This window comes from Strigops habroptila, chromosome 2 (genome assembly GCF_004027225.2).
Source record: "Strigops habroptila isolate Jane chromosome 2, bStrHab1.2.pri, whole genome shotgun sequence".
Classification (NCBI taxonomy): Eukaryota; Metazoa; Chordata; class Aves; order Psittaciformes; family Psittacidae; genus Strigops; species Strigops habroptila.
This window is the reverse complement of record NC_044278.2, coordinates 109695814-109721751: the sequence shown is the minus strand read 5'-3', so window position 1 is coordinate 109721751 and position 25938 is coordinate 109695814. Positions and strand designations below refer to the sequence as shown.

Below are 25938 nucleotides of genomic sequence, written 5' to 3'. Positions count from 1 at the left end.
GATACGTTCTTTTGCTTTTGTCCCTCTTTCCCCAGTCCACTGCCACCAACACTTGTCAGCTCCATTTGTTTTACTGAGAGACACCACTGACTGACCAAGGTGCAGGAAGGAGGGAGAGACAGTAACACCAATTAGATTGATGGCTCTCATTACTCTATCTCCAGCGCTATGAAGGATGCAGTTTCAAAAAGACAACTCAAAGGAGAGGCAGCGCTGAACGTCTAGGGAAGTTCAAGGGTGCAACACAGAACACAGTCCATGCTGCAGCATCGCCTCTCCTTCCTCTCATCCTGCTGGCTGTTCCTTGTAGCACTGTTGCTTACGGAAGACGATGTACCAACAGCTACTCGCTGTTTGGGAACTACTGATTCACATCACCAATAAAAGTACAGAACATAAGGCTGACATGATGGCCATGTGTGCAGAATCCTCCAACTCCATATATCTACAGGCGCTGAAAGCACAGAGCAGTGCAATCAAAATATCAGTCCAAAAACTACGTACACATTTAAACTTATGAATGAACACAGATTAGCAGGATAATGAAGTCATGCACAGTATACAATGCCAGTTCTTCCTTCAAAAATGAAAAACAATACATAAAATGTAGAGAGTGAGATAAAGATGTTTGATGCACTAAAACAAATTATAGTAGTAAGAAATCAGGTTTTGTCCTTTCTTATTCATTCCCTTTGAGAACGTATTATTTCTATCATCTTTATATAGCCAATTTCTTACAGTTTTAGCCATGTATTTTCAAGCTTTGTAGTGATCCAAAACTTTATATAGCTAAAGTTCTTGTGAAAAACATAAAAAAATTCAGGGTTGGATGATCTTAAGGTCCTTTCCAACCCTACCTATTCTATGATTCTATGTTCAATATTCCCACATGTTAGCATGGCAAAACGTGCCCTGTGACTACCTAATCCTAAACCATTTATTCCCTGTAGGCTTTCAAAGGCATAGTGCTCAATTTTGGTTTACTTCCCATAAAAAAAGCAAATCTGTTGCAGCAAGATCTAAAGGTTGGTATCCCAAAGAGGGGGATTTGCCAGCATCTAGTATGCAAAGTCTGTAGTCTTGGTGCAACCACTGCCATGCCCTCTTCAGTAGAATGCAGTACATGTTGACTCATGTACATGTACTCACAACAATTATGGAGAGCACAACAGAAAAGAGAAGGGGATAGTACTGATTCTTGCTTTTAGTGTCAATCTCAATTTGCTTCTTTATATTTTTCCTAAATCAAATTTTCTGATCCAAAGTTATTAATAAATACAAACCAAAGACACAATTCCTGCCCTTGCAAGAAAATTACTATAAGTGTACACAGTGGGAGAGAGAGACTCTTACAGAAAGGTATTTTTGTTTCAGGATTTCCAGACTCATTAAAGAAAAATTATAAAGAGTTGTAAAACATCAGGTAATTCTTCCAAAAATAACATTTAATGTGATTCTTTCCTTTACAGTATGAAAGTAATGTGGTTTAAACTCAACAGATTTAAGGTAGCGTTCTTGACTGCCTGTTTTTCTGAATCAGATTTGAAAAGCAGCTCACCTCCCAGGACCATACCAGCTTGACAACACTTCCTCAAGCGACACGCTGGACAGTTCTTTCTACGAATTTTATCGACTATGCAGTCATTTCTTCCAGCACATAAATAGTTGTGCTGCCCTGTAGGTAAGAGAAAAGGAGGATTAATACTATGTCTTCTAAAATGACAAAATTATTACATTGAATAGATGTTCCAAAAATAAGAGGATTCAAAAGAAGTATATTTGAACCATTAAAAGACTCCTTCATTTTATGCTAACTTTCAAATAATCATGTGTTACTATCTAAATATAATAATTTATCTGGTCTGTTCCAGAGTGAAACTCCCCACCCATGAAATTCCAAAATAATTAGCAGTGTGAACTGTTTAAGCTATGTACTATTGGTATTTCTTAAGTAAATCAAGCATGAGGACACACCGCTTCATTTCTTTCAAATCTATTTTTATTTTAAATTATTGTTCCTGATTTTAAAGAACTTAAGTAAATTTGATGCGGAGTTTCCAACAGAAAACTGAATGAGGAAGTTGGAGCAGTGCAGAAAAGAGCCCTTTAAGCAGAGTAAATTACCTCTGATGGAGAAGCAGTTTTGTGCTAGACCTACTGAAATACCAGCTAAACAGATGCATCAACAGAGCAATAAAGGACTAGTAGAAGGCGGCTGTAACTTTTTGGTTTAGATTAGATCTTAGTTTACTGTTTAATTCTGAAGGACTCAGTTCAGAAAAGCCTGTCATTACTGTATTAAAATAGAATCTTTTTAATGCAATCAGCTTCCAGCAGAGCAAAAAATTAAATTCATCTGATATTTTGGCATTCTTCTGAACAGAAACTTCAAGGATACTTCCAAATTTCACTTGAAGAGAATGACAAAAATGTGTTCTTATGCTTTAGTATAACACTGATAATTTCTGTGATTTTAATTTTGAATAAGTAAACAAAGCTAAGTACATAAGTAAGAAGAAATAAAAGCTAACTTTCTCTTATCCTTTCAAATTAAGCCCAGGTTTACACTGTAGCGTTTAACTTTAAAATCTGCCTGTTTATGCACATCATCCTCCGTGCATTTCTGTATTTTCCGTTTCTTAGCAGTACGTAGCATGAAAGCATGAAAACAAAACCCAAAAGTATTTCTCTTGAGAGCAACAAAATGGATCAAAAAAGTATGGACAAACTATGTAAGGAGAAACTACTACGAAGTACCAATATCATGGATACTTCCCTCATGGAATACTGTAGTTGTGGACCTCCAAATGTAAAATCAATACCAGACCTTTAAAATTTTCACTACTTTCTAGACCAGCATTACTCTTACTTAGCCATCTGATGTCACCAGTAGCAAACAAATCTGAGGTGATTATTCTACTTGGATGTTGTTATTCAGCTTTCTATAACCCTATTCTGTCCTTTCTCTGCACACAGTAAAATGAGTAACTGTTCACCGGTAACTTTTCTCCACAGAAGACAAAACTGAAAATGAATCCTCAGATGAAAATGCAGGAGAAAGAAGAACATTCTACTGTAACAAAATAAAAGAGCTAGTGCTAAAGCATGTGAAACGATGTATTTGTTTCTGTGCTAGTATTTTTTTTCATGATTAATATACTTCTTACCCATATTTTTAAGAGCAACTTAAAACAATTGCCTCATGCATTCCCTGGCATTTAAAAAGTCTTCAGCAATGCAGTAAATCGGAAGAAATTCTCATTTAGTTTCTCCCATTAATTCTAATCCTGAAATCCTTCTCCCAGGAAAATTATCACTAGTAACCAAATGAATAAAAATCTGTCCTGCTCCAGGCAGCAGACCAGAAAGCAAAACACTTATTTTGAACATGTCTTCCTCAGGATTATTTGCAGTTTTTCCTCATCTTGCTTTGCCTTCATTAGCTACAAAAGCATTCAGTCTTTTGATAAGCAACAACAGTTTAAAAACTCTGCTAGTTTAACTAAAATCTGTGAAGTATCAGATTATCTCTGCATTGTGGCATCATGATGCTTTAATGTACAGTTCATTCACAAAGGAATGCTTAATTGTAGGTTAAGTTTTGTTTGTGGTTGTCTTGGTTTTGGGGGTTTTCTTTGATCCAGAAGAGAAAGGCATCTCTTCTGGACTTTTTTCTAGGGAATCTTTTGAGTCTATACAACATGCTCTTAGTCCATACACCCCATATCCACTACAAGACCAAAAAACATACTACATATATCCAGCATGGCAGTAAATGCTCACAAGCAGGTCACAATGCTACAGGCATTCAAGGTGCACATTTTCCCCTATAATGACACAGAAAAATGCTAATCTACAAAAACCAATGCCACACTGTGAAATACGTCTCTTTAAGCACTCAGAGAACACTGTTTATAGTTCTAGAATGATGTCAGTATTTAGAATTCACTCTTGTTATCACTATGTGGTTTGCATATCTGACACCCAAGTGAGTGCTCTAACTGCTAAAGGAGGCTAAGGACTTGGGACAGAAGCAGTAAGAACAACACTGTTCCTGATGCAACAGGAATTTATTTGGAAAAGCAGAAGTTAATGGCTTGATTTATACTGATACACATTTCAATAGCCTGTATTATTTATCAAATTGTAAAACTTTAGATTTAGAGTTACACGTTTAAGTTTAGCTAAAGCTCTTAAAAACTTCATAACTTAGGGGTTATCAGTAGATCCAACTTCCACTTCAATTGAAAATGCATGAATTACTTCATCATTACATAACAAATCACAAACTGCTTGTTATAAATCCAAGAATGACCATTTGCAAAACTGTAAGTCAATCACAGTTATGAAAACTACTCTTCAATATTCATATGTTCTAGACTTTAAAATTAGATAGGATTAAATAATCTCTCTGTTCAATACATACCATGGAAGAAAAAGTCTGTTATTGGAATTTAGACACAGGAAGAATTTGCTTTGATCTTCAGAAGGTGAATACTATTTCATAACTATGTATTTCGTAAGTTGTATTTACCAATCTAATAATGACCAATGACCTAATCTTTTTCTATGTCTTCACCTGGTTTATTTCTTCCATACAGCCTCCATGATACTACCATAAAAAAATAGCAAGAAAAAGCCAAAATCCTAATGACCCAACCCCTCCACGACATTATAGTGATAAACTGATAATATCTCAGTCACTTCTTAATGCTTATTGTCAACCACTTCCTTGTCTTCAAGACTATAAACAAGCCAGTCATATCCTACACTTGAATTATACCTTCATAAGAGTTTTCCACTCTTCTTGCTTCTATCCAATACCCAACGTCTCTCATTCCAAAGTGTATTCCATTCATTCTGATTCAGCTGCAACTTACGTGGAAAACAAAGGTTCAGTTTTATATATAGTGTTTTTCATAGTCTCATCTGTCAGGTATTTTTTTTTTATTATGCCATTCATGTGATTGGGTCTCATCTATAGATTAATCTGTGTACATGTTCTCTTCTGAGACTACTTCTACCATTGCGCAGAGCTGGGTTCTGAGAAACTGCTACTTGCTTGACCTTGTGACAGCAACCACCTGAAGGATATTCGGTGTATGAAATGGAAAACATGACAGATATTTGGTTCATTTCAGAATTATGTACAATATTTAGTTAGATGAAGCTGTTTGTAATGTTTTCATGGGATGCTAAAATATTCAACTGAAAATACACTTACTGTATCTCAGTCTTTATGATCATCTATATGTTAACTAACTGGCTTCAACATGTGAGCATTGCAGTTATATTAAATGCCTGTACTAATAAAGTATTCGAAGACCCCCATCGAGATAAAATTCCTGTTCAGTTGGTAGCTAATCAATCAGAATTCTATTATAACCAGAAAAAAATAAACAAACAAAACCAAAGAGAAAAAAAAAAAGGTATTAGTCTAATCACTAGACCACAGGTCAGAAAGATTGATATTTGTGTTTCGTACAAAAACACGAATCTGGCAACTTACTGGCAACTGCCAGTTTCTCAGAATTCACCCCATGCTAAGTTTCCCACACCTTTACTTTTCACCTCTTTTGAAAGTGCGTATCGTAACTCTCTCTCAATGTATCAATCTATCAGGTTGTGACCTGGATTTGATTGAGAATATGGAGAAAATACAGAGGTGATTTCAGCTGTTACTCATATGTTTGATTCTTGTAGGACAGCTTTTTTCTCAACCTCCACTGAAATCCATTTGTGTTAGCGAAGGTGGAGGTCCTAACTCAAACAGGCAAATACAATTTTAAGTACTGTAATGACTAATGGCAATTTTGTATGAGAAGGTGGTCAAAATGCCAATGGTCCACACACGCAAACTTGATCACAGGTTTTGCTGCACAGACCATACCCCAGCACTGAGACATTTTAAGATAAATACTGCTGGAAGCAGCAGATATAGTGTCTTCAAAAACTGCACTATTATCTTAGCTCAGTGACATGCCAGTAAGTTACTTAAAATCATTCAAGTAAACTAATGAGCTGCAGAGATTTTGCAGATATGCAAAATATGGAAAACATATTTATCTGCACTGGGGGTATCAGATGCAAGCTACCAGTTATTTCGGTAAGTGCATCTGTGCTGAACTGCTGCCACCCTGGACAGAAGCAAAGCACTTAAAATCATGGAAACATAGAATCGTTAAGGTTGAAAATGACCTTAAGATCATCTAGTTCCATCCCCCCACTCCTCAAAACACTTGTTTGCAAACTCTGTTCCTCCTGTCTGTAAATAGAATTACTTTTTCAAATCTTTTTTCTCTCTCCCATATATGATTCCACCTCCCTGTATCATTCATAAGTGGCAACACTTTCATATAAAATCATCCTATCCCCACCACTAGAGGACTGTTCTTTGCAAAATGTATCAGTGTTTTATCTAGTTTAGTTTTGGATTTCTGTCTAAAACCAGCAGGTATCTATTGCATCTCTTTGCAAATTATTTGATTGTCAAATGCCTCGCAATGTTAACTTTTGCTTCCTAAATGCTAGCTTCCAGTTTTTGCTCAATAATTTACTACCAATATGCCTTACCTCTTAGAGTATTTTTCAGAAGTATCAATAAAATCAATAGGTTTAAAAAACAAACAAAACAACAAAGGAATGACTCTATTAACATAACTAAATTTGGATCTCCTTGTCAGGGGTTCTTGTGGAAGCCAATAATAAACATGGTTTCAAAATAAACAAAATGGAAAATAGTTTCATCTATATACCTGTACTAAACATAACGGAGCAGATCTAGCTTTTGAGTAAAACTTTGGCTTCTAGAAGCTAAGACAATATACTAGGTTAAGGATTACTCTGCATTTGCTCTGACAGTTTTCCTATAACTAGGACAGTCTATCCTAGTTCAGCAGCAGGAGCGGGAAACACAGCAAACTTGAGTTTTGCTCTGATAGAAATCTGACACTCTTCTATTTATGATGTTTCAATGTGCAAAACAGCAAATGTCAGTTAAGTTCACCTCTCACTATTTGAGTTTATGAGCTTCGGTCCTGAAGAACTAAGAATCTACTGCACAGTTTGCAATACTGAAAGCAGGCCCTTCCTGTCCCTGTATGCCATTACAGTCATTAGTCGCCAAGATTCCACACACCTCAAACAATTTTTTTAATAATTTAATACTAATTTCATTTCTGTGCTAACATTTTCTCTAAAAATAAAAAAGTCCATTAAGGGAGACATAATATTCTAACCACTTAAAAAAACCCCAACAAACCAAACACATACCCCCACTGACTTTACCACTCACGATCTTTTTACAAAAAGCCTGGTAGGTAGTGAGGAACTTGCTTTCAATTCCACTTTGTCCACTGAAATAAAATTCTCATTTCTCAACCAGGTGTCCTGACTACTACTATGTAGTCCATACTGGTATGGACTGCTACTGATGCAAATCCACTTCACAGCAATGATTTGTAGGATTCAATGGACCAAAGAGGGCAAAGAGTGGACAGCAGAGTAACTTGTGAATATGTTCCATCCTGGAATCCTCTTCTAGCTGAAATAATATGGAATTCCTTTCTTCATAATAATATAGTTCAAAGAGAAAACAATAAAGAGTTATTGCATCCCAAGTCATTCAACAGCCTCGTGGTTAAGGCCGCAAGGAAAGAAAGGTGTGTTTGACTCTGTTCAGGTACTGGAGATGATGAACATAGCTCTCATATCCTGGGTGACTGCCTTACCTCATCTACCTTCTCACTGATGGGGTTTGTGATTACAACAGGTACTAGTAATTCCTTCATCTTTGTGAAACTACTCTTTCATTCCTTTGCCTTAACTGCATGTGATGAAAAAAGGGTTGAGTAAAAATATTTTGATCAAAAAGAATAGAAAACCATAAAATGACCATTCTGAAGTCAAACCTAGTATTTTTTTATAGTGTATCTTGCTTTGGTGAACAGATTTACAAGTAATTTTTTACGTAATTCTACTTAGAACAACTTTTTGGTGTTTTTCCAATATTCTGGTTTAAGCATATTGATCTTAAAGCCCTCTGCAGGTTTTTTTGCTAAATAGACCAAACAGAATTGGTTTCTTTAGCAGCCATGCACCTTTTTCAAACCCCCATGTATCTTGCACTGTTTTCCTTCTCTTCTACAAACCCCTTCCAATGTTTGCAACATCCTTGACTGACACTTTCCTTCTCTTGTATCTTTAGCTCAAAATCTTCCTGCCTTTCGCTGTGAATTCTGCAACACCATTATCTTTTTCTGGCCAAAATCACTTCTCCAGATAGCAACCCAAGCATATTGTTTTTATGATTTCAACAAAACAGAACAATTAAACATGGCTATTCTGTTTTCATTCATTTCTGGACAGAGCTGAAAGGTACGATCCTGTTAATCCTGCAAAATTCATACTCATTTGGAGTTGGTTTGCCCTGAACCAACTTTGTTGGTTTACCGCAAATTGTTTACCACTGCAACATCTTCAAATGCATAAAGTCTTAGAGTCTAAATATGGGAACTAACAACAGTAAAAAAATTTTCCACAGCCAATAGTTTTCAGGAGATGCTGGCTTCTACAAGTCAGTATTTCCAATTCTTTTTTATGGCACTGTGTCAAAATTGCCCCTCGGTCACCATATTTGGTAGGCTTTTTTGTCAGTAAGCGGTCTATTTCTCATAAATAGAGAATATGGGATTTGAACACAAAACCTACTTTAAAACCACTCCAACTATTTCAGGTGTATATCATTAAAGTGCCATTTGTTCTTCTGATCCCTTCTTGGGCACGAGAGAAAAACAAGCACTTTAAGATGCAATTTATCTTGAGTAGATGTCTGAATTTTGGTTCTTTAATAGCCTACTGCTCTCCAAAGGACATTTAAAGTGATTAGCCCAAATATGGATGTCCACATTGTAAATGCCTACAGCTGGGTGAAACACATCTCATATAAAATACTGTCTTCGAGGACAAGAGAAGATGGTACCGTAACAAAAGGACAAGAATAGGGTAATATTCTTCTGGATCTCAATGTCTGCTTATAGCTCTTTCTATGCTTAAGCTACAAAAGTCCAGGTTGTTGAAATGTGCTCAGATGTTGACTGGTATTAAGCAATAACCACTTGTGAAAATGCAGGAGCTGTGACTAGGTCTAACTAGGAAACCTCTGAAGTGCAGCTATATCACTATACATTATGGCAGATTGTAACATACCATTTGTTAAGTCTTTCCATTCAGTAGTTTCTAAAGAAACACATCTTACTAGTGCATTATCAGTACTGTGCAACAGATACACAGCTAAAGGAGATGTAAGCCATCAAACCTAAATCTATTTTTAGCAGGTAACAGTTTGACTATAAATACTTACATTTCATAGACTTATGTTATAAAATTTGTAAGTACCTTAGTACTTAAGCATTATTTAAATATAAAAATAATTATATAATAATATATGCAATATGTCATATATATAATACTTCAAGTAATATAAAATAAGTAGTTTATGTATTTCGTTTATGTACTACAGAAATGCATTAGCTACCTTGACGATAATGGGTGGGATTCACATTACCAAATGCAGACAGTGCACATCCTCACCAGACACTCCTTTACACTCAGTGCTGAGAAATAGTTACTGTTACGGTACTGTTACTTTCATCCCAAGTAAATATTTAATGTCAGTGAATGACTTCCTAGAATTGCTGTTTCTCTCCATTCACTGTAAAATGAAGATTACTCACATTCTGCACATGTGAAGTTAGAACAGAGGAGCATCAGCTACACTGAGCAGTCAGTTGCTGGTGTTCTTTCCAGCATGCAGTTTTACACTACCTGAAATAGCTTCTATTCCACCTAAAATGATGTTTTAATGTAATATTCAATACCGTTTCTAAAATTCTACAGAAAGTTAAGCCAAAAATTTCAGTAATTCATATTTCTGCAACTGAGTGTGTTCTAAGCCACATCTACCTGGAAACAAGTGTAGTAAGTCACAATAAGCAGTACAAAGCCCATCATTAGCACAACAGTCAAAGTACCAGAACAAATGCAATCTTAGCTCACTCAGTTGTTGTGCCTCATACAGATCAATTCATCAGATTGTTTGTCAAATGGCTGAACAACAAATACTTTTGAAGTTAGAAGTATGATGAAGATATACAATCATGTATTGGTACAGATCTTCTTTTCCCTTTTCATAACGCAAATTCTTTATTCTCACTAAACTGACATTTCACACTTGAATTTTAGGACACTCACTGAAGTAACTTCATATACTTGAATTTGGAGATACACTTACCTTCTTGTACATCAACACATTTTGGTCATACGCAAAATAGAAGTTTTAATAATATTAAATCTGTTATATTAAGTGAAAAGCATTTTCATCTCTCAACTTGCCATACGTATGTTTTGTATGTTTTTTGTATGTTTGTATGTTTTTCTACTTCGTGAAACTTCCATCACTATCAGATCTACAGTACACATGGTACCAAATTCTGATCCCAAGGTTCAACCTGGAAAGTTGAATTAAAAATCAGAAATTCCTGTGGAGTTAGGAGAAAAAGGAACTTTTTATATCTGTCATCAATTTCACAGCCAAAAGGGTCTCTATAGATTGCATTTCACTCTGTTTTCAAAGAGGATTTTCCATTAGTGGTTGGCATGTTTAAAAATATTTGGCATGCTGTGCCATGTTACATTCTTAACCTATGGAAAAGAACAACTGTTTAGCCCTGCAATTTTCCTTATGCACAGTATTTCACTACTTACATACTGCATCATTCTGTCATCACAAAACTGCCTATTCATAACACAAGTCAGATGATAGACTTTATCAGAAAGTTTGGTTGAAGTCATTGTCAGCCTTCTTACTGCGTAGATGTAGCTCATCTTTAATTCCTCCACTTTCCTCCATGGTGCCTCTCCATATACAGAGAGTGAAAACTCCTTTGGAAGCCCAACTTTCTGCCAGGTAGAGTTTACTAAATTTAGGTCTCTGAAAAGTTCTCACTTTGCCAGTTAAATGTTATCATATGGTTGAGCTTATTCCCTGATGCCATTACCTGCTCTGAGCTATTACCCTGAGCTTGAAGCACATACTAAAATCAGACAAATCTGCTATACAATCATTTCACTAATTTTGTAATAGGGTCCCAGGTATTTAAGCAAGCCAAGAGTTAGCTTCTGACCCACCTGCTGCAATACCATGTATTCATGTTGGTCTCAAACTCTTCAGGTTTGAGCAACTACTCTTCATTAGATGTCAATAATATAAATAAAGTGCATATATAAATATAAAGCAAAAATGATAAGTGGAACCTCATATAAAAAACACAGCATCTGGAATTTTTTTCAGGATTTAGGTAATTTTAATTTTTCATTAGTAAAACTACTGCAAAGGTGATGCTTTCAAGAAGACAAGACTGCAAGCCACCATGAAACCATGTTAGAACAGTGTAACTTCAGAATCTCAAAACTCCACACACTGGGTTCCTGTTAAGGACAGAAATTTTACCATAGTGTTATACAAGCATCTTGATTATGGTTGTCCTGCATGGTTTTTCCAGGAAACTTTTTTTCCCATTTAGAGGTTATACATTTTATGTTGGTCCCTTACAAAGAACTGATTTACGAGTCTGTTGATTCACTTAATGTGAAAACAAATTACAAGGCTTTTTAAAATGCTTTAAACATCTTTTAGTATAATGAACCTTCCTCCCCACTTCCAGCAGTAACTATTTTCCATATCTGCTATACTAGCATTTCCCCCCCAGAAAGACTTGAATTTTTGTTTAAACTACCTCAAGATTCTGCTTACAGTAAAATATGTTTATTGCATTAACACCTTCCTTTTCTTTGATATATGGGCACATATGGGGAGCCAAGAGTCCAGAAGACAGAAAATATACTGAATCATATATAACAATTCATTGCCAACAAACATTCTGTAAGTCTAAATTTACACTTTCATCTTAGTGATTCTCACACAGTTCTGACCCTGTTAAGCTGCGTATCTACTAATTACATTCAAATGTATGATTAAAACACACTTAGTATATACACTTTTCTCAATCCACCTACACAGTTTTAAATTATTGTTCAGTCTGAGCATTTCAAATAAGCTCTGGTTTTATTTCAAAAAGATTAAAGATGGATAATGGGAGTTTTCCAGATAACATCATGGTCCGTTTTATCCCAAAGGAAGTATTTAACTAGTGCAGTATTTTCCACACACAGGGGGAAGAGTAAAATGGTGTATGAATAGGACAATTTCTGTGGAAAAAAAAAAATAAAAATAGGCTACTAGATTTGAAACGGACAACATATCTGAGATTACAGAAATAATTAAAATAGAAAATAGACATATTCCTACAAATTTAATACTACTGTATTGTGTATGCTGTTAACTATCCTCATTAAAACTCATAACATACCAAAAAAATCTTGAAATATAGAAAATCCACAAAGCCATCTATTTCCAATCATGCTTTAATTTCTCATAGTGATCAGTATTTTATGGAAAATGTATGAAAAGTAGAGTTTCGATTGTGAATTTGCACACACAGTTTAACATCTTATTTTCATGAACTATTATTAAAAAAAAGCCCACATTTATAGTAGTACTAAAAATTTAAAAAGGTAAATAATTCGTTTCCACTCAAAAAAATAATGGGCAGGGGGACATTTATGTAAGAAAAATGTTTCAAATTTATACAATTGCCACTGTGAATTTTTAAATGCCATTTTCTTTTGAATTTTCAATAGTTTCTTCTTACAGAAAAGTAATTTGTCAGAGTACTTACTCTAACAGTGATTTTATTTCTCATAAGAAATAAATAAGAAAGCACTTTAAGTCTATATGAAATCAAGTTATCTACCCATAAATGGGATTATTTTAATGTCAGTAATTATATCGTATGCTTCCATTAAAACAAGAAAGCCATCTCCTTAAGGAACTCTCTGTAAACTTGCACTTTCTACACAAAACCAGGTAACTGTATTTGTTCATCTTGCTCATGCCCACACTGCTCATGCCTGTCATTCCTTCCCATTAGACTCAAAAACCTCTATTTTTTCTTATCATAGTCAGGTTTCTGAGGCAGCTGTCCATTCTTTGAATATTCTTACTAAAAAAACCAAACACACTTTGTCACCATACTCTCGGTCTTTGGAATCATTTAAAAAATGAAAGTATGAAGTTGCTACGTAAACCATAAGCCTTTTGTTTCTGTAGCAGTGTTGATCTCTTACTTCTCTGTATGTCTATATTCTTAATCTGGAAAGATTCCACAAATACAGGCTTTGATTAAATAATCAGTGAAAAAACTTTTAAGATGTTTATACTAGCAATTTATATGCCTTCTTAACATTTATCATTAAAATATTTAAGCTGAACAGTAATAAAGTATGTTTTTGAGCAGGTTCACCTACTGCACAAACAAAACTGAACACTAGTTTAGGAAAGAGATAAAATTCCAGAGTGATAGGATCAAAATCAAATATAAAATATTACTGTATAGATGAAAAATGAATAATAAAACTAATTTTAAAATATGGCGCTCATAAATTACACTACACTCATTCTTAAAACTTGAGCTCCATGACTTCTTAAGAGTATATGGCTGATTTCCCAAAACACACATAGCAAAAATATGTGAAGCCAAACCGAGAGACCAGTTAGCACAGTCAGTGAAATTTCAATCTATCTCCATAAGGGACTTAGAGAGACGAGTGTTTTCCTTGTAGTCGAACATGTATGTTTCTAATGACTTTCTCATGAATCCCATCAAATGTATTGGAGAAAATGCAGCTCTAGCTCTTAAGTTCACCCAGCCCACCTAGCCTAGTGTTATCACTTTGTAAGTATCTAGTATGTTAAAAGAAGAACATAAGCATATGCTTTTATAAGAAAAATAACAGCACACTGAAACAAAAATTCTAACTACATTATTTTGCTAAGCTTTTAATTTTCTAATAATCCCCTCTTCGTCTGAAGGCCAATAAAGTCCATAAAGTTCAGCTTTATAGAGTAAACTATGTATCACAAAAAGAAAATACACAATGCAATTTTTTTTTATTTTAAGGAATCCTATACATTGTAACAAGGATTTTTCACAAGGAGCTGCAACTTGAATATCCTCATTCTGACAGAATCAGATAATAATCAGAAAAAGAGACAAAGCATAAATGTAGCAGAATTTGTTTTACTGCTTCATCGGTTGAATTGTATAAAGCAGTCTGCTCTTGTGTTCATATTTATAATCTCATTGGACAAGACATATAATAAAATCCAGAAAGAAAAAAATAAACATAGGTATTGCTACTGATTTATTAAACCTGCAGCTTGATTTTATAATTTAAAGGATATTTGGAACAAAAGTCAAACCCATTTATTATTATTATGTCTTGAATAGTTCAGTGAAACTTGAAAAACTTCCATAATTCTCAGGAAGCCAAATTTTGCATCTTGCAAGCAAGAAAAATTCCATGACTCCAAAAAGAGAATGAAGCCAAATAAGAACTTATTTGACTATCTTTAGTTCAGACCCACAAAATTTTCCTTTGAGTAGCATTTACACTTTTAAAAACAAGCTGTGTAATACACAGGATGTTTATGCAACTCTGCTTACTCGGAAAGACAGTAAATAGTAAATTGAAAATAATTTAAGTAAAACATAATACTAGCAAAATCAATTAAGAAAGAATTTAGTCAGTATTCACTGTAAACAGTCACCAAAACAACAAGCATGACTTACAGTGATAATATTTTTAAAGATCAGCAACAAATAACCAGTATGTCCTTAGCAGTACTTAGAAAGACATATCTCAGATAATTAGGAACAATGGCATCATGTAGTACCTTCCATCGCCCTTTTAAAGAAGACTTTACAACTCCCACAGGTGAGTACTCCATAGTGGCAACCAGAAGCCTCATCACCGCAGATGAGACAAATCTTCTGGGGCAGCGATTCGAAGCTGTATTGAGAACTTTGGCTGTTTTCTGTATCTGGCCTTCAAAAGAAAAGATTTAAGAGAAATGAAATACGTAGCCTTGCAACAGTTAACTACTTACGTTTATTGATCAGTTTTGTATTAAAATTCCCCTTTTAATTTGTGATCAAGCTACAGATGGACAAAGAAAAAAAACTGTGACTGCCTTTCTGTTTAAGAGTTTGTCTCTATCAGGGTGAAAGGGACATTTTTAACATCTGGCTAGTCATTAAACAGGAAAGCGATGGGCAAAAAGGATAGTTATATTTTAATTTCTTTTAGCTAAAACAGGTACTATTTAGAAACTCTTTGTTAAAATGTTCATCTTCCTCAGATCAACAGCTCTTGTGAATGAAGTCAAACTGACACTTTTTTCCTGTGCACAGAACAGTGCAGAGACATAATTGGAAATCAAATGAATTCCAAAAGCCTCTTTCACATGGGTCATAACTAAGTTTCGCCTCAGTTAGAAAAATCTTTAATAATCAATTTGTCACCTCCCATTCAGCTGCAGCATCCTCATCAGTAACTAACTCTACTGAGCATATTGACCGTATTTCCTAATTCCTCTCCAAGAAACAAAACAGATTATCCTAGTTAGCCATTATGTTTACAGAAATAAAGTATTTTCAGTTTAAACTGTAGCATTACATATGCACATTTTTGCATCTGTTTCTAGGTAATGCACATCATCTTGGCATGATAGTAAGCCGTTTCGTTCTAACAAATCAATGTACAAGTGTTTAAATTTTCTTTTTTGGGGTGAGATGAACCGGGTTTTTTCCCAAGCCGGGAGCAGTATTTTGGAGATATTTCGATATTTATGAACAGTCTCGCTATCAGTGAGGAGTGTCTGAAGAACGCTCTGCTACCTCTCCCTGGAGCTAGTCGCTTGCTCAGGAGGTCGGATGGCACTGAAACATCACAGCGACAGAAACGCAGCTTCTCCCGGACCGTTATGGTGCTAAGAAGATCTGGGAGGTGCCGGCTGCAAAGTTAACACTGTGCTGGTTTCACTCAGACCAGGCGTGCACAAACCATACAGAAAACGGAAAGGCGGCTGCAGTTACCGCCTAAAAACCCGAATGGTGCTCCGCCGAGCACGACTTGGCTTAGCACCTTCCAGGCGCCGCCCGGAATGCCTGCCCCTCTCCCCGCGATCCCTCGGGGTGCCAACCCCTCTCCCCGAGGCACAGCTCCTCGAGGTGCCGGCCCCTCTCACCTTGGTACAACCACCCGGGGTGCCGGCCTCTTCCCCGCGGCATGGCCACCCTCCCTTGGTGAGAGCGCGAAGCTCTCCCGCCGGCAACGCGACCCCGCCGCCCACCCCATCGGCAAGGGAATCCCCGCGAAAGGGCCCACAGCGCCTCGCTGCCCCCCTTACCGGACGTAGCCGAGATAGGGCGGGCACAGCTGGGGCAAGCCCTCCTTCAGCACCGCCGCCGGGAAACCCAGGGGCTGGTGCCCGTTGAGACCCAGGGACTGGTAGAGGCCCGGCGGCGCGGCCGAGGTGGAGGGCAGGCTGTCGGGCGGCGCTACCGCCGCCGGGGGCCCGTAGGCCCCGGCGAGGACGGTGGGCTCCGTCTTGTAGAGGACGCACTCCAGCGACGGCTCCGGCCCGGCCCGCGGGGGCTGCGGGAAGTCGGCGCAGCCCGGAGCGGGGGTAGCCCTGCCGCCGGGGTACGGGGTGGCGAGCCCGAGCCCCTCCTCCTTGATCTTCAGAGCCGGCTGGAAGTCGCCGTATGCGAAGTGCCCGTCCTTGCCGTCGGGCGGCGGGTAACTGTACCCCGCCAGGTCCAGGGCGGGCGGCGTGGAGCGCGGCCCCGCGGCGCCGCCGTCGAACTCCGCCACGTCCAGCAGCTGCCGCGTGCGTGAGGCCAGGTAGGCCGAGTTGAGGGGCAGCAGAGGTACGTGCAGGTACTCCTGACCCGTGTCCCCATCCCGCGCATCGCCTTTGGGGGCCGCGCCGGGACCCTCTACGCCGCCCCCCGACCCCGATGGACGCAGTTTTGCGGCGGCCGTCAGCGGTTCGCCGGCCGGCCAGAGCGGGACGGGCCGCGGAGGAGGCTGCGAGGGGCCGGGCGGGACCGGGGCGTCTTCGCCCACCTTCTGCGAGGGGTCGCGGTTCATGGGGTCGTTGGGCGCCTCCGTCGCCTCAGCCCCGAAGAACGACCAGGGCGCCGTGGGCACGGCGGAGCTGGCATGAGCTGCAGGCACCAGGAAGGTGTCCAGGACCGTGTCGGAGAGGGAGCCGCTCCCCGGCCGGTAGGAGAGGGAGTCCCGGTCCTGCTCCTCGTCCGGCTGCTGTTGCTGCTGCTGCTGCCCCGGCTCGTCCTCTTCCTCCTCCTCCTCTTCTTCCTCGTCGCTGCTCTTGGGGTAGATCAGTCCGTCCAGGGAGATGTCAATAGCCTCCACTTCCCTGCGGAAGGAATCTCGGCCGGGCTGGCCCTGCAGCAGGACCGCCCCGTCTCTGGCCGGCGGCGGTGGCCGGGGCTCCTTGGCTTTAACCTCGGTCATGCTGGCCCGGGGCAGGGCTGGACGCCGGCGTGACTCCTGCCCGGGGGGCGGCCGGGCGGCTCTTCACATCCCGGACGTGCCGGCGGAGGCGGTGCGGGTCCCGCTCACATGGCTCTGCCTTCGCGGGGGCGGCTCAGCCGCGGTCCCCGCGGCCGGGAGGAGAGTGAAACGGCACCAGGGGCGGTGCAGCCTGGGGGATAGGAGGGGGAACGACTGGAGCGTGCGCGGGCGAGCGGGACCGCCGGCTCCCCGCCTGGCCCCGGCGGCGGGCGAGCTGCCGCTCGTTGCCCCCCGGCTCTGCTCTTCCTTCTGCCTCCCGCCGTCCGCGCTGCCTGCCGGCTCCACGCCCATTTGCCTGTCCCGCCCCGCCCTTATCCGCCGCCAGCCGCTTCCCTGACCGAGGCGTGCGCTGCCGCTGCGGTGCACAGCCGGTCCTGGGCTCTGCGGCAGCTTTTCCACCGGTTCCTTCTCGGCTTCGCCTGTCCCGGCTTGTCCTTCCCATCGCTCTCCGTGTCTACATCTCTCTCCCATCGCGCCTGAGTCCCTGTGCCTCAGGGGCACGTGTCGTCTCCCCGCCGTCCGTTTTTCTGGCTGCTTCTCCGTCCCTTTCCTCATCTCTTGTGCGGGTGCTCCGTCCTCACCCTTCACGATCCCGAGAGGTGCAAGTCTGGACTGGGCACGGGCTTCAAGCTGGTTAAGTGTGTCGTTGTTTTGGAGAGTAGAGAGCAAGGCAAGCTTTACGTATTTGCAGTGATGATAGTTTTCCTTATGCCTTGTTTTTCGCTGTCACCTTCAGACGTTCACTAGTTTTTCAGGATTAAGCTACGGCCCTCTCATACAGCATCCGTTTTCCAGTAACAAAGAAACCAAGGCATTATAAAGCACTTTAAATTACATGCAGGAACCTCAAAGTATCCTCTATGCCAAGAAAGCACAACATTTAATTTTTCCTTTTTTTTTCCTTCCTCCCCACAAAAAAAAAAAAAAAAAAAAAAAAAGGAAAATGGGGCATTCTTTGCTTATAATATTTTCTTTTAATTACTTTGTCATTTTAAATGGAAGTGGTTTACAGTTCCATTGGTTCCACTGGTTTACAGTGACTGGCTGGCCAGCCTGCATATAGCAAGTTACAAGCCAGCCCAAGGTAATTCTGACCAAGAAGCTGTCACCAGCTAATTGCTGCCTGCCGTTTTGTGTAAAATGCTGGCAGAACTTATTCAGATCAGTAAGACAATTACTAATTGGAAAAAAACCAATCCTGATTATAGTATGCATTATATAGCAGTCTTAGAAAAGAAACTCATGTTGAAAGATCAAAGAATGAATTGGTGTAGGAGTAGTTCTCTTGACTTTGAGTAGAATCAGTGTATTTTTGATTCATAGAGAGATGCATGCTGTTACATGCTTGTTTATGCTCTGTAAGTATAATGTGCTGCTCAGAAAATACATGTTTTTTCAAAAACTCTGATTACCACAAAATAGTCGCTTTTGTTATTTTACTGTCAAAAAAAAAAAAATTCAGACTGAAAAGGACAGCTTCTTGGGGAGAAAAACATAACTGAAATTATTTCAGTGTTCTGAAAGCAAACATCAGAAATCATACAGGGCAAGTTTATAGAAGCAGCAGCTTCGCATAAAACTTACTCAGTGTGGTGTGTACTTTCTATGTTACTCTTGGCAAAATACAACTGGCTTATAGACTGCTTTGGGAGTGCCTTTTAGTCCAGTAAGAAGTAGGAGAAAATATTTATTTTTTCATTTTTTTTTTAAAGAATCATGGCCTTGTGGTACCACCTAACATTTTAAAACTTAGATGTCATGTAGGCACCTCTATATACATTCAGGAGGTTCAATGGAATAATACATATCAAAGAATACTTGTTGTGTATAGGAATATTATGTGAACAGCAGTGTCTCAGCACTGCTGGTATTGCAGTGGAAAGAACTGTTTGACCAGCAAGTAGCAAGAATTGAAGATGTCTTTATAAAGCCTAGTGGAATTGATGTTAAGAGAATACTTTCAAGAGAACCTAAATGGTTCTTTTAAAATATGACATTAAAACAAATAATGTGAAGTGAGTTTTTGCTTTTTCATGCTACAATCTTTCTCCCTTTTCCCAAGCCTTCCTTTTCTCAGGAGGGACAGAAGTTCATCTCCAGCACTGTTCATCTGTGTGATCCTTTTGGTTTTCCCCTGATGTTTTCATGCTTAGTCATGCCTGTTTATTGCCACTGCCTTGCTTTCTCATTTCCACTTCCCCAAATGCACGCAGGATTCATGGTCTGCATCTTTAGAGAAATGTGCTCCAAAGACTTGTTTTCTTCCAGTTACTTACTTCCTTACTGCTTCAGGACTGGAAGAGGTAGCAAGCCGCAGCTGACAGGAGTAGGGGGTCCTGAAAGGAAAGCAGAACCAAGTAGTTCCCACAGGACCAACTCGCTGCTGCTAATGACTCGTTTGCTGAAACTCTACACTAACAAGGCCATGCAACTGTAAGTACCTGTAAATTCACCAGAAGTATAGATGTTTACTACTTGCATTATTCCTCTAAATGTTAAAAGTTACATATTGTCCAGGTTTTCTGTTGTCCTTCCTAGTTTCATTTTTACCACCCATCAAATATGCTCACTTCTTAAACGGTGAAAGTAATTATGCTGAATTGTCATTGTTTAAGGAAAAAATTTTAGGTTCCTTATCTTCAGGACGTGCACTGGACTTTGATATACATTGGCTTCACATGATTTCTATGAACTTTCACTAGAAACTTTTGCCATTTTCTTCTTATTATTCAGTCCATAACCTTCCTGCCTCATCCCTGGAAGTGTTCAAGGTCAGGTTGGATGGGGCTTTGAGCAACCTGGTCTAGTGGAAGGTTTCTGTGCCCATGGCAGGGGCTTGGAACTACATGATCTTTAAGGTACCTTTCAACCCAAACCATTCTATGATTCTGTGATTAATTTTTTTTCTTTTTCTGTCATATTTTCTCACTTCATTTGGATGCTTTCCCTGATACTGCTATGGTATCACAAGTTTTTCAATAAGAGCATTTCAAAGTACGCCCTACCAAATTTACTGACATTCGAGCATTGCCATTTATTCATTTTGATTTATTAATTTTGTGTGTCTAGCAATCACCTTTACAGAAAAACATGTTTTCTTAAGGTATTTCCTCAGCTAATTTTCATTTACAAGCCATTAAAACTGAAACTGACATTTTAAGTTCAGATCTAAAGATGATGAGGGTTTATATTCAGTAAGCTTTTACTGAATATACAAATTTTAAACAGTAAACAGTATGAATAGATTTGTACTTCAGAAGAGACCTGTTTTGAGCCAAACAGTACAACACTGGAGGGTTTGATTGACACTATTATATTTTTTACAATTGAACTAGAACTTGCAGATATAGTATTTGAGAGCTCAAATTATTCTCATGTTGATTTCCTTGCTCTGTTCAAAAACTGAGATGAATAAAAGCTGCACTTGACACAACTTCTCAGCTGTCTTTCTTTGCAGCATAGTTCGTGTATAAAATGTCGACAAGAACAGTAATAGAGTTATACTGAGAACTCTCATTGTAATGCTTTAGATTTGCATTTACTGTTTAAGTAGTTCCTGAGCATTTGTTTGACCATTCAAACAATCAACTATATACTTTTAAGCAGTAAACATTTTTGATTGACCCTTCAAAATATTTCTAGTGTTCGTTTAAATAGAAGAAAAAATGCTGTATGAGAAACAAGTGCATAGCTTCCTCAAACACTGCAATATCAAAATCACACACCTTTTCTATGACCACCTTAAATTAATCTTGAAGCATGGCCTGAATGTCCACAAAATCTAAGTTCCATTTCTCAGAATAAAGTGTTCTGTTTCTCAGACTAAAGTGTTCCGTTTCTCAGACTACAGTGTTCCATTTGTGTGTCAAGAGTGCTCCATATAAACACTGACATAAAAGTAGTGACAGTGTTTAAACCCAGGAAAGGACAGAATGATTACACTTGAAAATCTGAATTAGTGTTTTAGCCCAATCAGACCTTTCCTGTAGTGACCCACAACATTGTTCTGCACAGGCTTTTTGAGAACAGAAGCTTAAAAGTTAAAAATAATGTTTGTTTTGTTGTTTTTTTTCCCCACAGTTAATTAATGCCTGCTAATTTTGTGCTATCATTGTTTAGCATATGATACAACCAAAACGTGATTCACTTTTTATAAACAAAGAGGAAAAGAGACTATCTGCTTCATAGAGCTTATGAGCTCAAGGTCAAAAAAACCCAAAAATAAGTAGTTTGCATAGAACCATAGAATCATAGAATGGTTTGGGTTGGAAAGGACCTTAAGATCATCTAGTTCCAACCCCCCTCCCATGGGCAGGGGCTCCACACACTAGACCATGTCACCCAAGACTCCATCCAACCTGGCCTTGAACACTGCCAGGGATGGAGCATTCACCACTTCTTTGGGCAACCTGTTCTAATGCCTCACCACCTTCACAGTAAAAAAGTTCTTCCTTATATCTAACCTAAGGAGAGGCTTTTGCTTCTATCACAGAAATAACATTTTTGTAAATTAAAAAAAAAAAAAAAAAAAAAAGGACCTCTATAACTGCAATTTGTAATTCCTATAGTACAAAAAACCCCGTGTCTTAAGCATGCAGTGTAGAGGATAAAAAAAATAGTAGTGTCATGCAAATAACAGCACATTCTTGTATGTTAACAGTTCTTGGAGATGTGTATTTCTGTGGTCTCATCCCTATTCTGGAAATATTTAGGCCCCTAGTTAACATGATAAATTTCATTTACATTAGAATGTCAGCAGATATTAAATATGCACTTCTTAGAAATCATAATTTTGAAGTACCAGCTAAGTCATGAAAGCACTTATTATGGAAGGTGTCCTTGGGAGGCTTGGAACTAGATGATCTTTAAGGTCCCTTCAAACCCAAACCATTCCATGATTCTATGGTGTCGCCTGATTGTAAGTTTTACATCTGAGCCAGGTGATTAGGCTTCTGCAGTCAGGTGAGAGTCATGGAATCATAGATTCATCTTATGGAGCTCTTCAGAGACACTTAATGTCTTCCTATTAAAGGTATAAAAGACTTCAGTGATCTGAAGCACTCTGATTAAGAGACATGGCTTTTTTGGCAGCGCAATGTCTAAGACTGCTGCCAAAATCATCAATATTATGAATAGAGTCCTCAATCCTTAAAATGCAGTATCAAATGGGCTGTTCTACAATGATTAAAAACATTAAAGAAATCATAGTTTTGAAACTGCACTGTACGCATACTTTTCCCCTAAGCAAGGGCATGGCACAATGTAGTTATCTCTGTGGTCTGTTATCAGGTGTTTTATTAGTTTAGGCTAAACCATTAGATTAAAAAAAAAAAAAAAACAACTTGCAAAATTGTTGGCTTACCTAATACAAGGGTGTCTTGAAACAAAAGTAGATGTTTCAGTCTGCAAACAGAAAGGTATGCAGCAAAGGAATCTGCAAACAGCAGGTATGCTGCAAAGAGAGTAAGTAATAGAGTTATAAACGGAGATGAGGGAAAGGAAGCTAATCGCGGTGCACACTACATTATTTCTCGCTTTCCAGGTGCTAAAGTTGCCACAGGGATAATATCAATATGGGAGGTGAAGTGGGCTCCGAGACACTTTTAGCTTTATACAGGGGGGAAATAGCTGGGTATTGAGTTATATTCATGAAAGTGATAGCTGCTTCTGGGACAGAAGTGATAAATTTTATTTATTGCTCTTTGTCTGTTTATACTTTGCCTAATGGTAGCTGAACTGCAGAACATAATATGCTTGTAGCTGAGAAAATAAGCAGGAGCATGAGAAGTGAGAAAAAAGAGACAAGGGATGCTTTCTGGTTTTATACTCTACAGAGAATGTCCTTGTTTGCTTGACTACACCCTCAAAAACTTCCTTAAACATTCTATCCTGTGGCTTTCAGTGAATGCATCACCTCGAAGTGTCGGAGAGCATGCACTATGCATCCCTCAAGGCCTAGCTAGGAGACCTTTACCCAAACCCACCATCTTCCTCGAAGTGGTTTTTTTTTTGCTATATTGCCTAGCCTCAGGACAAAAGAAATAAAGGTTGCATTATATAAAATATAGTAATCAATTATCTGTATATATGAAACACATATTTCATATAAATATTTGAAGTGGCTGTATACAGACAACTATACTGCTAGGTGGAATGAGGTAACTCCCAGCAGTTTAGCATTCATGACAGTCAATTTATTGCAACAAGTCTTGTTTGCTGTCTGTAGAGTAGGAAATTACAACCAATGATACTAAACAGGTGTTAGCACCTCTGAAATTCAGAAAGAAGTAGTCAATAATTCTTTAGCAGTAATAAAACTGATATCCTGATTCAACTGTGAGTCCTAAATAATCACAGAAAGGAAAACAAAAACTGCGTAGGATCTCAGGAAATTTACAAGTAAATTTGGAGATCCAAATTGATGCAAAAATGCTATTCAACACAAAGATAAAGTGAGGGTTGAATCTAACTATGGCACTTTCTTTATAGTTCATAATCTGTATGAAGTAGAGCTGACCTTGGAACCGAGCTGCACCGTAAGTGGAAGTAGACATGATTTCCTTTTACTTTTACGTAGCCTTAGCTACCAGCTTTAATTTCATAAAAACATCCTTGCTATGCAAATTCAGATTGTCTTAGCAAGGGTTAATGTTGCATCTACTTTTATTCCCAAGTTCTTACTCCTGTTTCTATTCACAGTCTAATTTCCCCACCAGGGACTTGGTCATCCCATCAAATCTTAAAATTGACTCTTCAGCCTTAGAATATTCACAAACTCCTCTGAATGCAGTTTCTTTTCATCACCTCAGATTAAAGGTATGTATTCATTTTTATATGAAATGCAGAATTAATCAGTTGTGTCATACTTGGCTATCCCCAAATTAGTTGGAAATGGCTAAATGGCATCATATCAAGCATGTAAAAAATATCCCGAGTTTCTTATCTTACTGTATGTCCCATCACTGCTAGATAAAACTAAATCATGTCTTAAAACTCCATCTGCTATATAACAATTTCCAGAGAGTTTTGGCTCTTATGGAGTTCCAGATAATCTTATTTACTCTATATCTCTTGTTCTACACGTTTTTCTGTGTCCAGCTCTGTCTACCTCTGCCTAACAAACTATGCAGCTTTCCACAGATGTACTCTAGGAAAGCAGAGAAGCCCAAAGAACCTGAACCTAGCTGCGTGCTTCTTGTACAAGTGTTTGTGTAACAGGAGGTGGGGAACAGGAGGTTTTTCTCTCTCGAAACAGTGGCGCAGGCAGGGTAAGTTTATACTCCAGAGCAGGCTGGTCAAAGGAGTTACGGAGTCTTCAGTGCCAACATTTGTCTGATTCAGCCTTAGCTGGAATTGAAGTGGTCTGAGTCCCCAGGTGTGGGCATAATGTCTTTTCACATTTCTGTAGATGAACTGACTTCAGTTAGATTGCTCTTGAGTGACAAAAGAGGGATCAAACCCAAAAGCTCTGTTAAACTTTTATATTAGAAAAATCATGTAAGTCAATAACCACAGTACTACTTACAGCAAAAAAGGGCACTGCTTTGCATTGATGACACTTCAGATCTTCTTTTGGTTTTGTTTGAATCAGAAAGTTCTTGGATTCTTCCTTTAATTATGACCTTTATAATTTTATTTCCTCATTAGAACTTAGCAATAAAATTATTCAGATCTTCCAAAATATAACTTTACTGTTCTGAAATACATATGCCCCTTTGACATGGTATAACCTATATATATATATATAAAACCTGTATCAATCTAATAGAATAAATCTCAAAAAATTGTTCTAGCATTCTGAAAAATCCAGTTTTGTAATAAAATAGTAGTCTGCCTTACAATCTGGGAAAGAGAGAAGCACTAGTATGTCTTTCAAGGCATGCTTCATCCACTAAATTACACCATATTATACTTCTGCTGTGAAACTTCATTGCATTAGATGCAAGCCTGCTCAATCTCCTAAATGAAAGGTTCTACATTAATATGTAAATCTTAAAATGACATAAATATCTTCCATGTCTGCTCACCTTTAACAGCCTCTATATCAGAATTGCTTAGTTTAAAAAATCAGGGGGTTTTGTTGGCCATCATGCCTACCTGAAGGTCAGAACAAGCTACTTTCTGTACATGAATGAGCTGCATTAATTACACTTCTACTGTGAGAACATTGGTCTGCATCAATAAAAGGAGTTGGGCTCTGGACTCTGCATCAAATCTGTCATCATTGCTGTGTATATAGGCTGTCCTTAGCACATAGCAGATATCAATATGGTACTTATTTAAACTTCCTGTTGTAACACTTACCTTCATTTAGCTTTTCTTTGCTCTTTCTAGGACATACTACTATCTTGGATTTGAGTCCAGAATGTAAAGACG

At 38.6% G+C, this 25938-nt stretch overlaps 1 protein-coding gene and 1 long non-coding RNA gene across 4 annotated transcripts in view; one reads left to right on the top strand and one right to left on the bottom strand.

The window, feature by feature from the left end:
* PGR (progesterone receptor) overlaps nucleotides 1-17887 on the bottom strand; it is a 37872-nt gene extending 19985 nt beyond the window's left edge. For 2 of the 3 annotated variants that reach the window (XM_030475697.1, XM_030475699.1), the window contains exons 1-3: nucleotides 16370-17887; nucleotides 14855-15006; nucleotides 1559-1675 (exon numbers count right to left, since the gene is read on the bottom strand). In XM_030475697.1, the coding sequence (XP_030331557.1) occupies nucleotides 1559-1675; nucleotides 14855-15006; nucleotides 16370-17502 (1402 nt within the window). In that variant the 5' untranslated portion in view covers nucleotides 17503-17887. The other variant, XM_030475700.1, reaches the window with a different exon arrangement.
* A 1977-nt stretch (nucleotides 17888-19864) lies between these two features.
* Nucleotides 19865-24688, top strand: LOC115603649. Its single transcript, XR_003989944.1, has 3 exons — nucleotides 19865-19995; nucleotides 24052-24098; nucleotides 24262-24688. It is a non-coding gene; the product is annotated as an uncharacterized LOC115603649 (long non-coding RNA).
* The last annotated feature ends 1250 nt before the right edge of the window (nucleotides 24689-25938 follow it).